The sequence below is a fragment of the Pristiophorus japonicus genome, chromosome 3 (genome assembly GCF_044704955.1).
Source record: "Pristiophorus japonicus isolate sPriJap1 chromosome 3, sPriJap1.hap1, whole genome shotgun sequence".
NCBI lineage: Eukaryota > Metazoa > Chordata > Chondrichthyes > Pristiophoridae > Pristiophorus > Pristiophorus japonicus.
Genome location: NC_091979.1, coordinates 212,045,823 through 212,060,316, shown reverse-complemented (window position 1 = coordinate 212,060,316; position 14,494 = coordinate 212,045,823). Strand labels below are relative to the sequence as shown.

General features: G+C 44.9%; 1 protein-coding gene across 1 annotated transcript in view; it reads right to left on the bottom strand.

Moving 5' to 3' along the window:
* Positions 1-14,494, bottom strand: part of rbm44 (RNA binding motif protein 44) — a 191,738-nt gene that overhangs the window by 106,684 nt on the left and 70,560 nt on the right. The window contains exons 8-10 of the mRNA XM_070876231.1: positions 10,309-10,489; positions 7,510-7,559; positions 3,274-3,364 (exon numbers count right to left, since the gene is read on the bottom strand). Of these exons, the coding sequence (XP_070732332.1) occupies positions 3,274-3,364; positions 7,510-7,559; positions 10,309-10,489 (322 nt within the window). The remainder of the gene's footprint in view (positions 1-3,273; positions 3,365-7,509; positions 7,560-10,308; positions 10,490-14,494) is intronic.

Below are 14,494 nucleotides of genomic sequence, written 5' to 3'. Positions count from 1 at the left end.
CAAATAAAAAATAGAAGTCCTACCTTAGGGAACGCAGCGGGCCGATGAGGGAGACCATTCGGCCAGGGCTAGGGACGGCTGAAGGGTGCAAAATTCGTGGGAAACCCACCCCCCTCAGTGTTTGGACTCATTGGAAAGGAAATTTAATTTGGAACTATCTACCAGAAAGTTTGAAATCCTAAAGTACACATGGAAGAAACTATGAACTTTAAATCGAATTTGGGATTTTACGAGACAAATTTAGTCTGTGTGAGCAGGGCTAGAGAACGAAAGGATGGCTATCCTACAAAGAAACCAGTTTGAGTATTGAAGCTGGCTGGGGTATTGAAAACTAAAGTAAATTATCTGAAGAATTGTGGATATTCGAAAACCCTTCTCCACAAGAGACATTAACATAGCAACAATCAATCCCGAGACAGCCAGCCATCACCCTGAACAAGAAACCAATTCAGCCTATGCATAACAACAAAAGGCTCATCCAGCCCGCATGAAAAAATCCAAGCACAGACAGACATTGCAAATACCAAGCTAATATTCCCATCAAGAAACAGATTTAGAAGATCGGCACACCCGAGACAAGTTAACATTTTAATGAGCCCGCCAAAATATGACAAAGAAATAGCAAGCCCGCCAAAAATTACATAAAGAATCCGGGCTGATTTGGCGCGAAGATTAGAACAGCTCCAACAGTATAACTGAGCCCTGTTTTAACAAAGGGTATGCTACTGCCTCAGAAGACACTGCTAGGGACGCTTAGCATCAGGAAGGGAGAGAGACCACCGCAGCAGTTGTAACTAACTTCTCCAGCCTCGACGTCCTGAAATCGGAAAAGAACATCAGCATCACGGCAGCAACCGACCACAGCCAACGTGGTATCACCAAAACCACCGCGATCGACCAACTTCGAAACAAAACTCCACAAGGAAAAAGCTGAAGAATCGAAAGTTTCCACTCTACAATCCAAGTCCTGACTACCAATAGGTGAAAACACTGCCTAAGGAGACTTTAAACCTATTTCTAACGAAAGAAAACGGGTACTTACCCCATAAGTCCAAAACACGCCCTACCGCATCAGCAAACACCACCCAACTGAAGATTGCGCAGTAAGAAGTTCCTCCGACGTTCGGGGTATGGCAAGCAGAACCTACAGAATCCAGCAAACCCCGAAATCACGAACCACCGCCAACTGACCATAAAGAATTGGTAAGCATAGTCCCTGTTTGCCCTGGAGTCTAATCTAGTCAGTGCTAGGCATTGGGAGGTGGGAAGTGTATTATTCACTGTAACCCCTTTGAATGGGTGATGTACTGTTCTTTATTAGAGTAATTATAAGTTTGACATTGCATTTTCTTGTCTTTAATAAAATCAAAGTTCTTTTGCACCAAAGCAGTTCTCTCTTGCACTTTATCACATTCCCCAAATAAATCTAGAGTCGAGAACCCAAGGGAATGGGAGCGATTCGAACCGCTCAGGTCAGAGGTGAACCTGACCCCCGAGACCAACCCTTACACGGCGTGCTTCGTGCCCCTCCTACACAGCCTGCAGCACGCACTCACAGATTCGGCCTGCCAGGAGCTATTGCACATGCGCGCAGACTCTAGCGCGCATGTACAGAGGGTCCCTGCACTGTTTTCATCGCTGGGATCTGGCTCCGCCCCCAATCCGCTGGGCCACGCTACGCCACCACTGAGGAGAGGCTGGGGAGCGGCCAGAATCGAGAGGAAGATTTTCGGTATGCTTGGAGACGGACAAAAGCGGCGCACCTTGGGTGAGGGTGCCAGAAAAAGGGGTTGAGGAAATTTGAGCCCTTAGAATCTGTAACTTGCGAGTATTTATTAAATTAAGGAAGCTATAAATTTCTGTTTTATAATTACTAGCAATAAAACATTATATAATTACAAAGTATTTACAGCTCAGAAACAGGCCATTCAGCCCAACAAGTTCTTGCCAATGTTTATGCTCCACAAGAGCCTCCGTTCACCCCTCTTCATCTAACCCCATCAACAAATCCTTTGATTCCTTTCTCCTTCATGTGCTTATGCAGCTTCTCCTTGAATGCATCTATGCTACTCATCTCATTAACTCTTGGATAAAGTAGTTTCTCCTGAATTCTCTATTGGATTTATTATATTTATGGCCCCCAGTTCTGGTTTCACCCGCAAGTGGAAAAATCTTTTCTACATCTACCCTATCAAACCCTTTCATAATCTTGAAGACCTCTAAGGTCACCCCTCAGTCTTCTCTTTTCTAGATAAAAGATCCCAGCTTGTTCAATCTTTCCTGATGGGTAGAACCTCTCAGTTCTGGTATTATTGTGGTAAATATTTTAGCACCTTCTCCGGTGCCTCTATTATTTTTATAATATGGAGACCAGAACTGTTTACAGTATGCCAACTGTGGTCTAACCAAGGTTCTATACAAGTTTAACACAACTTCTGCTTTTCAATTCTATACCTCTAGAAATGAACTCCAGTGCTGTTTCCTTTTTAAAATTATTAATCTGCATCTCTACTTTGTGATTGGTGTATCTGTACCCCCAGATCCCGCTGTTCCTCTACGTCATTTCGACACTTATTTTCCAAGCAGTATGAGGCCTCCTTATTCTTCCGACCAAAATGTGTTACCCTCACTTATCTACATTGAAGTTCATTTTCCAATTACACATCCATTCTGCAAGTTCATTAATGTCTTCCTCTAGTCTGTCACAGTCTTCCACTGTATTAACTACATCCCACAATTTAGTGTCATCTGCAAATTTTGAAATTGTACTTCTGATTCCCCATCCAAATTGTTTATGTAAATGGTGAACAACCGTAGTCATAGCAGCAATCCTTGTGGAACACCACTTGCCAATCTGAGTAATTACCTTTAACCCTTACTCGGTTTTCAGTTTTGTAGCCAGCTTACTATCCATACTGCTATTTGTTCCCCGATTCCACATTTTCTGACCTTAATTATGTCTACTTTGCGGTACCTTATCGAAGGCTTTTTGGAAATAAAAATATATTACGTCTACTACATTACACCTATATACGGTTTGTTAATTCTTCAAAGAATTCAATAAGGTTGGTCAAGCATGACCTTCCCCTCTTGGAATCCATGCTGACTATATTATATTTTCAGTTTCCAGATGTTTTTCTATTACATCTTTGAGTAATTATTCCATTATCTTTCCTACCACCGATGTGAGTGGTCTATAGCTCCCCGGGCATCTTCCATTTCCTTTATATATGGGAATCACATTAGTGTAATGTTTAATTTTTTAATATTTACCTTGTCAGATCGTAGTTCAGCTTTATCTTCATCTCTAACATATTTTCCAGCAGGAACTTCACGAGATCGTACCTCGATAGCAATCTCAGCTCTACATAGAACAAGAAATCCAACTGAATTCCTGTGCAAGTCAAAGTATCAAACTTCATTTCAATAAAACTCAAGTATTTCCGTTTCTTGGAAGTAAAACCTCTCGTTTCAGCGTTCGGTTTACAATAATAAAAATAATAGCATATAGCAAAATAGCATGGGGTAATTTTTCTAACCCTGTTCTACAACTTTAAAAGATGAAGGGCTAGAAATTCAATTGGTTAGCTCCACCGGTTAGGACTCCAGAGGGGCTAAGCACCTCCTGCCTGAGCGCCGTGGTCAGTGCCTGGCGGGCACTTCACTGAAGGTTTAGCAGCAGCGCCGACAGCTTGTGCTGTGCTCGCTAGCGCCGCCCACTTAGCGACATCGAGTGGGCAACGCCCCCGTAGCGCTGCGTTTGCAAAATTCAGTCTTTCGCCTACCATAGCGCCTGGCGCTGAGACCAGCTGGGGAAAGCAGTCAGTCCTGGGCGATAACGTGAAGTTGAAATTTCACTTTTTCAACCTTTATTTATTTGTTGCAGTAATGTGGAAGTGTGGATGAGGTTTATTGAATTTTTCAATGGGATTTTTTTTTTCATCTTGCCAAAAATTGACTAGGCCTCCTGCACTATCGCTCCATTAGTGCCTGAAGAGGAGTGTGGAACACTTCTGTTAGCGCTCCACTCTTCTCTTGGAGCGATACAACTGAATATCCCACTTTGAGGCAGTAGACATCGCCCGGCGCTGAAGGCAAGTAAGTTCAGGTTCAGTATCACTGGCCACTTCCATAAATGGCCCTCACGTCCCCTATAATCCAGCATGTGCCGTAATCTGCCCAGCACTCAGAATCCGTCAATGTATTCTGGAATCTTCTGAGCCAGCTTTTCCTCTCTGATAATTTTAGCAAATTTAGACAGAAATGAACAGTAATACATTCCAGGTAAAAAAAAGTCTTGGGGGGGCTGAAATTGCATCTTTTTATAGCCTCTCTAGCACCTCCGGGGCACAATAGCATTTTTGTCCAGGGGACGGGGTGCCCCTGGGGAAATTGCCTTGGAGGTTTGGGGGAGGGGGTGATGATTAGCGCCCTGGGCTGGCGCGCAACCAGCAACAATGTCATCACCATGCCTGCCAACCCCTCAGCACCCCGCAGGGGAAATTGCCCCATGGGCCGCGAGGCTGGCGTGAACGGATGTCAACACCATCTCCGCGACATCTGCCGCCAGGGCGCCCTTAGAGGCGAGACCTTTAGCGCCCTGGTCTGCCATTTTTGATTTGTCAGCCAACTCTTGTGCATTGTGCAGCCTGGCACTCTGCTTTAGGTGCTGGACTGCTGGCCCGGCCAATCGCCTTCCTGTTGGGCCAGTGATGGCCACCAAAAGGCCATGCAGAGTGCACAGCAGCCCTCCCTTTTAATTGAAGGGGAGGGGCATTGTAGCGCATTAGCGCCACCTCCGCGTGGCTCTGGACCCAGCATCACACTGCCACCCCGGGAGCGCCCCTCCAAAGAAGTGGAGCACCAGGGACAGTGCACTGCTTCCTTTGAGGGGCGCACGACCCAATTCCGCATCAGGGATGGGACTTCCAGGCTGGGCGCAGGAAGTTCCAGACCCAGAAGGTTACCATCCTCAATCGGGGCGAAGGGCAATTTCCAGCCCTTGGTATGCATCACAGTTCTCACCCAGCACACAACAGCAGTATTTTACAGCAGGCATCAATGGCCATCAATCAGGAACAGGCATTCTGACTAATTATTCCCTACCTAACACAGGGGCACCGAGGCCATCCCTACATTCACTGTCTGAGATTAGCTAATTTAGCAGTGAACCTGGGACCTTCTGCTCTGCATGGCTTAGTGCTGCACCAGGCAGGGTCTAAACCCACCAGGCCATCACAAATACTGCTGCTGTGGTTGTTAAATCCTGTGGCATCTTCAATTAAATTTGTCAAGCACAAAGAACTGATTTCCAAACTGGGCAAGAAAATAAAAACTGAACAGTGAAAAAAGAGATTTGCACCAGCAGGGGGAAAAAAACAACCTCGGGAGATACCTTTGTAAAAGCGACAGTTATTTAGGCACAAGTTTACCATAAAGTTTCGTTGACCCCAAGAGGACTAAAGAACTTCTAAAGGAAGTACCGTGAAGGTTTGTTTAGAGGAACTACTGTGAAGGTCTGGTTTGAGTTAATTTCTAAAGGAGGTACCGTGAAGGTTTGATGCGAGTTAATTTCTAGAGTCGGTACTGTGAAGGTTTTGTCTTGAGTTTATTTAATATGGAACATAGGAACAGGAATAGACCGTTCACCCCTTGAGTCTGTTCTCCAATTCAATTAGATTCTGGCTGATCTGTACCTCAACTCTATTTACCCGCCTTTGTTTCATATCTCGATACCCTCAACTGATAAAATTCTGCCGATCTCAATCCTGAACATTTCAATTGACACAGCATCCAGTCTTTTTTGGTAGTACTTCAGATGGGCTGACCAAGGTTCTGTGCAACTCCCTTTTGTATCCCAACCCTTTTTGATTACTTTTTGGACCTGTGCACTAGCTTTAGTGATTTGTGTACCTGGATACCCAAATCCCATCGCTCCTTACACAGCTTTTAATCACTTGCCATTAAGAAAATTCTCTAATTTGTCTTTCTTGGTACCAAAGTAATGTCCTCACACTTCCCCACATTGAACCCCATCTGCCACAGTTTTGCCCACTCATTTAATCTATCTATATCCCTTTACAATTTCCTGCTCTCATCGACACAACTTACTGTTCCTCCTAATTTAGTGTCAACTGCAAAATTGGATATAGAAATCTCTATTCCTTCATGATATATATGGCGAAATGCACTTTAAGGCCCAGTACAAATCACTGGGAATAAAAATACTTGCCAGATTCCACCAGAGTAAATTCCCTTTATCCCTACTCAGTTTCCTACATCCCAAACAATTACCAACCCACGTTATAATTTTGAGTGCTTTCATTTTTGTTGATAATCCCGTGCAGAATCTTATTGAATGCCTTCTGGAAGTTCATATAGACACCAATCATAGGCATTCCCCTGTCCACCATGTTAGTGGCCTCCTCAACAAATTCAACTAAATTCGTCAGACATGACCTACCCATCACAAATCCATGCTGACTCTCTTTGATCAGCTTATACTTGTTCAAGTGCTCACTCATTCATTCCCAGATAAGATTCTAGTAATTTCCCTATAACTGATGTTAAACTGACATGTCTGTAGTTCTCTGGTTTCTCCCTGCCTCCTGTCTTGAATAATGGAGTGACATTTACAAGTTTCCAATCCATATGCAGAATTCCCAAATCTAAAGAGCTTTGGAAAATTATGGCAAAAGCATCTGCAATTTCACCGCCTGTTTCTATTAATACTCTAAGGTGGAAACCATCAGGTCTTAGAGATTTGTTTATCTTAAGTCCCATTATTTTCTCCATTACCTTTATGTTTTTACTTGTATTAAATCCATTCCCTTAACTTATTTTAGGTACCCTTATATCCTTGGTATTTTGTCCATTTCCTCTTCCGGTCACAAAGGAATAATTTGGTAAGTCTACCATTATTCTAATTATCCACTGTAATCTCACCTGCATCTGTCTTTAATGGGCCCACATTTCCTCTTTCAACTTTCTTTCTCTTGTATGGAAAAAAACAATTAATCTACCCAAATGGCCTAAACACAGATATAGTCACCACCCATACAGACCAGAAGGTCTCAGGTGTGGTTCCAGGTCTGTACCGAGTTGGCTGACCTCAATTAAGGTGGCAGTGTGGACAGATGTCCTCAGCGTCCCAAGGCTTCATAGAGGAAGAAAAAAAAATTACCCTGCAACCCTAGATCACTGTCTAGTAACTCCGACTGGAAAATACTGGTAGTAGTTTGGTTAGGATCTTATCAGGCTTAGCTTTGACATCCTCTAATATTCAATGTCTAGAATGGCACATGAAGCATGGCTGCTTGGGCAAGGTACCAGAGGGCAGCAAGCGCTCCTGGGATCGTCCCCCCCATAGAGTCATTGCCTTCCAAATAAAATGTAAGAAATAATTAGGAAAGAAAATGTAAAATTAAAAAGTTAAAATTCAACTAAAGGTGGCCTACACCTTGAAGAACTAGCCAAAATGCAAGTTAAATACATTTTTGTTTCGGTTACCTATAACTTGAATTGTTCTGATATTGAGACGTCGTTGGTTGCTCTCCCAACTGAAATAGGAAAAAGGAAAATTCTTTAGCAGCTATACAAACGACGCAAAGAGTAACTATATCCACTTAAATCTTCCACAATTTAAATTTCCATGATGTCTCCACTGAAACTTAGTCTGTCCGCATTGCTCATCTCAGATAAATGGCTGATATTCCCCATCCTCGGTCAGGACTGCAGAAACTTGAATGCAAAACAATATACTGAGGATACTGGAAATCTAAAATAAAAACAGAAAATGGTGGTCATACTCTGCAGCAACGTTCCCTTTAAGCTGCGTGGCTGTACAACTCTCTGGATCTACCGTGCAGCCGGCTTTTCGTTGGGAAAAAACACACGTGAGGTATTTTGAATGGGCCACGCACCCAAAAAAAATTAACGGGAACATTGCTCTGTAGGTCAGGCAGCATCTGTGGAAAGAGAAACAGGTCTATGACCTTTTGTCAGAACACAAAAGGTCATTGACCTGAAACGTTAACTCTTTCTCTCCTGCTGAATAATTGCCAGCATTTTCTGTTTTTATTACTGTAGAAACTCTATTGTTATGTCAGCTAAGTCAGTATAACCTGGGGACTGAACCTGGGATCTTTTTGGCCTGTGGGGATTAGTAGTTCACTACCTTTACTAGCTGGGCCACTAAACGAGCAGTCACATTTTATGGTGAATGTGTTACTCACTGTGCTGTGAGTTGCTCCTGGTTCCTGCTGTTTGAGTGAGGGCTCAAATACACAGGTCTATTGACTATTCAATTTGGGTTGCAGGAGGTTAAGCAAATGTCTTTGGCTTTAGGTCAAGGACTAAGATGACACATCTGCAACTGGAAGTTCAGAACTATGCCAGCCTTTTGCAGCATACTCTGTAATCGGATACCTCAACCTGGCAGGTCTGCAGTACTCCTGGGCACTGCTGATTGACCAACAGAACTTGGAGATATAGAGCCCAAGTTTCCACACGCGACTAGAACGGCGCAGTACCGACCTGGACGCCCGTTTTTCGCACCACAAAGTGCGCCTAAAAAAATCCTCGGTATTCTCCACCTACCTGCAGGTCCTCTGGCCCTTGGCGCAGCCAGCACGAGCTGTGGGGGGGCGGAGCCAGGTCCCTGCGCTGAAAACAGTGACGGGACCTCTGCACATGCGCGCTACAGTGGGCACGCAAGTGCAGTAGCTCCAGGCGCTGAACTGTGTGGGAGGGGCCCGAAGCACGCGGCCCCTAGCCCTGGCTGAATGGCCTCACTGGGGCTGCGTGAATAAGGCTCCTTCCACGGCCAGCTCCTGCTCCCCCCCCCCACCCGCCTCCGGACCAGACCCGACACCCGCTCCCCCCGCCCCCCCCCCCCCCCCTGCCTCCGGACCAGACCCGACACCCGCTCCCTGCCCCCCGCCTCCGGACCAGACCCGACACCCGCGCCCCCCGACTGACCCGACCCTACCCGCGCTCCTGTTCCCGCTCCCCGCCTCCCCGACTGGACCCGACCCGCGCTCATGTTCCCGCTCCGCCGCCCCCCCCCCCCCCCCGACTGGACCCGACCCGCGCTCCTGTTCCCGCTCCCCGCTCCCCCGACCCGCGCTCCTGTTTCCGCTCCCCGCCTCGACCCACGCTCCTGTTCCCGCTCCCCGCCCCCCCGACTGGACCCAACCCGACCCGCGCTCCCCCCCCCCCACTGGACCCAACTCCCGCTCCCAGACTGGATCCGACCTGATCTCTCTCTCTCTCTCTCTCCCGACCCGAACCGACCCGACCCTCCCCGACCCAACCCACCTGTAAATCTGGTGCTGGGGACGGGCCCTGCCCGAAGTCTCGGGCCGGCCCGTTCAGCCTTCGGTCCTGAGAGGCCTGCCTGAAGCACTTTCACACAGGTAGGAAGATGGTTTATTTAATCTTTTCTTTGCTTATAAATGTTTATTCAGGTTGGATTTATTTGTATAATATTTGTATAAGTATAACTAAGGATTTATTATAGAATTTAATGACTTCCCTTCCCCCCACCGCCTCGTTCTGGACGCCTAATTTGTAACCTGCGCCTGATTTTTTAATGTGTAGAACAGGTTTTTTCAGTTCTACAAAAATCTTCACTTGCTCCATTCTACTTTAGTTTGGAGTACGTTTTCACTGTGGAAACTTTCAAATCAGGCGTCAGTGGCCGGACACGGCCCCTTTTGAAGAAAAAATTCTGTTCCAAAGTAGAACTGTTCTACCTGACTAGAACTGCAGAAAAAAAAATGTGGAGAATTGCGATTTCTAAGATAGTCCGTTCTCCACCAGTTGCTCCTAAAAATCAGGCGCAAATCATGTGGAAACTTGGGCCCATAGATCTGTCATTCGGGGTTGTGATTCTACCCACTCAGTCCCAGATAACCCTGTACACCAATGCCTAATAAATAGGTGGTCCTGACTTGGTCAGCAGCAAGAAGCTTTACCTATGTTGCATGCTGGTATGCAGCATGGTTTTACATTGGTTAAAGTCAGACAATAACTCTGCAAATTTGGGGGATCACTAAGTCTAGGACCTTCCAACATGTGCTTAAGCTCCCTGAACTTAAGTGGAGTGCATCCCTACAGGAAGGGGTGCGCACTCCATATCAAGCACTCAGAAATTCTAGCTGTGTGGATTGGTCTGGAGGTTTTAAAAACATGGTTATGGGTTTTCAGACATCTGGATAAATCAAAAAAAAGGGAGAGAGTTTTATATATATTTTCACGCATGGTCCTGAGCTAGTATCAAGTATATAAACAATTGTTGATTCATACCGCAGCAGGAATAAATGTAGCACACGAAAGTTCTTTTAACTCAACGGACAACAAAGGTAGACTGTCCAAAGATTTTCCTTCCAGCACTTTCTCCCTTGTATTCTGGTAGTTAGTTTTAAGCTCTTGTAAAGCAGATGATACAGCTGCGCCATGCTCAGTGCCACCTTCCAAAACCAGCAACCTTTTCAATTTAAGAAATAAAAATTAAATTTAAGCAAAAAGAGGGTTTGTCAGAAATAGAATGAAAAAAAAAATCAAATGCTGAGAAGCTGAAATATAACAGAAAATACTGGAAATGCACAGCAGTTTAGTCAGCACCTGAATAAGGAGATAGAACATTTTGAACAAAACCTTTCATCAGAGAGGATATGTCAGCAAGGTACAACAAAGAACACTTGAGCAAGAGGTGGGATGTCCTGCTGAGAACCAATGCCCCTTAATGAATAAACAACACTGCACTGATCCACTGGTTTAACAGCAGGGCCAAAATGCCCCACATGATTAGTGGAAGTCATTTGAGCCAGTCAGCCAACAAGCGGATAATCACCGCTTCTGAAGAAACAATTTACAAAAAATCAAGCTTATGTAATTGTGATTATCTCAAAATTGTATTTTAATTTGTTTTTGGAGAGTTCTTGAATATTTTGTGAATTGTAGATTGCTGATGACATGCTTGAGGAAATAATGCAAAAGATGAAATAGCAAGGTGTTTCAGATAAGCCTATGGTCGACATGTTGAAAATGTGGAATCTGAGCTTTACCTATGGAGTGGCTTTACAGAATTGGAGGGGAGTTTCTGCTGTACGTACATAGTTGCTTTCCTCTATGCACATAGGAAAGGATGCAAGAGACAGTAGGCAATTAGTTGCTCCATTTTTCTTTTCCACAATCCCACAATTCGATATATCGCTTTATATACAACCCAAAGTCACAGTGACGGTCAGTATAATTGACTAGAACTGGTTAGAAGCTGAAAAACGAGCATGGGTCAACAGTAAAATAAAACAGGGAAGGTGGCTCAACCATGGCTAACAAGGGAAATTAAGGATAGTGTTAGATCCAAGGAAGAGGCATATAAATTGGCCAGGAAAAGCAGCAAACCTGAGGACTGGGAGAAATTTAGAATTCAGCAGAGGAGGACAAAGGGTTTAATTCAGAGACGGAAAATAGAGTTCGAGAGGAAGCTCGCCAGGAACATAAAAACTGACTACAAAAGCGTCGATAGATATGTGAAAAGAAAAAGATTAGTGAAGATAAACATAGCTCCCTTGCAGTCAGACTCGGGTGAATTTGTAATGGGAAACAAAGAAATGACAGACCAATTGAACAAATACTTTGGTTCTGTCTTCACGAAGGAACCTTCCGGATGTACTAAGGGACCGAGGGTCGAGTGAGAAGGAGGAACTGAAGGATATCCTTATTAGGCGGGAAATTGTGTTGGGGAAATTGATGGGGTTGAAGGCTGATAAATCCCCAGGGCCTGATTATCTGCATCCCAGACTACTCAAGGAAGTGGCCCTAGAAATAGTGGATGCATTGGTGATCATTTTCCAACAGTCTATCGACTCTGGATCAGTTCCTATGGACTGGAGGTTAACTAATGTAACACCACTTTTTAAAAAAGGAGGGAGAAAGAAAACAGGTAATTATAGACCGGTTAGCCTGGCATCAGTAGTGGGGAAAATGTTGGAATCAATTATTAAGGATGAAATAGCAGCGCATTTGGAAAGCAGTGACAGGATCGGTCCAAGTCAGCATGGATTTATGAAAGGGAAATCATGCTTGACAAATCTTCTGGAACTTTTTGAGGATGTAACTAGTAGAGTGGACAAGGGAGAACCAGTGGATGTGGTGTATTTGGACTTTCAAAAGGCCTTTGACAAGGTCCCACATAAGAGATTAGTGTGCAAAATCAAAGCACATGGTATTGGGAGTAATGTACTGACGTGGATAGAGAACTGGTTGGCAGACAGGAAGCAGAGAGTCGGGATAAACTTTTCAGAATGGCAGGCAGTGACTAGTGGGGTGCTCAGTGCTGGGACCCCAGCTATTTACAATATACATCAATGATTTGGATGAAGGAATTGAGTGTAATATCTCCAAGTTTGCAGATGACACTAAGCTGGGTGGCGGTGTGAGCTGTGAGGAGGATGCTAAGAGGCTGCAAGGTGATTTGGACAGGTTAGGTTAGTGGGCAAATGCATGGCAGATGCAGTATAATGTGGATAAATGTGAGGTTATCCACTTTGGTGGCAAAAACACGAAGGCAGATTATCATCTGAATGGCAGATTAGGAAAAGGGGAGATGCAACGAGACCTGGGTGTCATGGTTCATCAGTCATTGAAAGTTGTCATGCAGGTACAGCAGGCGATGAAGGCGGCAAATGGCATGTTGGCCTTCATAGCAAGGGGATTTGAGTATAGGAGCAGGGAGGTCTTACTGCAATTGTACAGGGCCTTGGTGAGGCCTCACCTGGAATAGTGTGTTCAGTTTTGGTCTCCTAATCTGAGGAAGGACGTTCTTGGTATTGAGGGAGTGCAGCAAAGGTTCACCAGACTGATTCCAGGGATGGCTGGACTGACGTTATGAGGAGAGACTGGAGCAACTGGGCCTTTATACACTGGAGTTTAGAAGGATGAGAGGGGATCTCATAGAAACGTATAAGATACTGACGGGACTGGACAGGTAAGATGCGGGAAGAATGTTCCCAATGTTGGGGAAGTCCAGAACCAGGGGACACAGTCTTACCCTTATCCGAAGACATTTAGGACCGAGATGAGGAGAAACTTCTTCACAGAGTTGTTAACTTGTGGAATTCCCTAGCGCAGAGAGTTGTTGATGCCAGTTGATTGGATATATTCAAGAGGGACTTAAATGTGGCCCTTACGGCTAAAGGGATCAAGGGGTATGGAGAGAAAGCAGGAAAGGGGTACTGAGGTGAATGATCAGCCATGATCTTATTGAATGGTGGTGCAGGCTCAAAGGACCGAATGGCCTACTCCTGCACCTATTTTGTATGTTTCTATGAAACAAAACAAGATGTTAAAGATCAAACTAGGGGACTTCTTTGTGGGTTTCTGATCACTATCCCGTGACACCTGTTGAAAATTGGGTGTATGAATTGAGATTGCCAAAGTTGCGTTCCACACTGGAAGAGCCTGCCAATACACACACACACACACACACACAAAAAAGGCCAGTTAGGCCGAGTACTGGAGAGCTCATGGTACACATGCAATTATGCCCCAACAAGAGACAGTCCCTTCAGGAGGTGAAAGTTGACAAAATAAGTTAATTTTACTATAAACTAACTTTTAAATAGATTAATTCTTGGCATTCCATCATTTTAATCTTTTACTTGTAGCTCTCCCTTGACATTGCTTAAATACCCTGGGGGAAAATTGCCCTCCGCCCCATTAGGATAATTTGAATTAAATGGAGGAGTACCACCAGGATAGATGGTGTAGAGAATGGAGTGAAATTCTGCACTTTTGTGGAAAAAAATGAATGGGGCGGTGTTGGGGGCAGAAACGGCCTCCGCGGAGCGCCGGAGGGGCAGGATCAATGACTGAGGACCTAATTTCACCTGACTCTGTCAGAAATAGGCACCTGGTATCTGCGCTTCTTAAAGGGCAGGTTTTTCATTGAGCAGAGTATTGTTGCGTTTGTTGTGCGTAAAAATGGCAAGTCTGAGAGGCAGTACGAGGGCAATCAGATTCAGCGATGCCCAAATTGAGACGTTGGTGCAAGCTGTGGAGGGGACAGAGGCGCCTCCTATTTCCAGAGTCCGCAGGCTCTCTCGGCAGGTCTTCTGCAATTCGATGTGCACGGCGCAGATGAGCGAGGTGGATGCTGGCAGTAACCTTTTGCGTCTGCAGAAATGAGGAGGGCAATGTCCCAATCGTCGGTGAGGCCGCCCCATCCAGGCGGGAACATATTTCTGCCCCGTTACGACCTTAAAAAAAGGGGCAATTTCAGCCTCCGTTTACATAGATGTAGAAATATGTAATGGAAAATTGACATATAAGTATAGACAGACTTCAGACTTTTAAAGTATAGATGATGCTATATGACTAGTGCAAAATCCATTCATTGCTGCACTCAGAACAGTTTGACGGCTCCTTCCTCTCTCCATTTTTGGGTGGAGGTTGTGAAGCAATAGTTCAAAAGAAACTACTTCTCGTG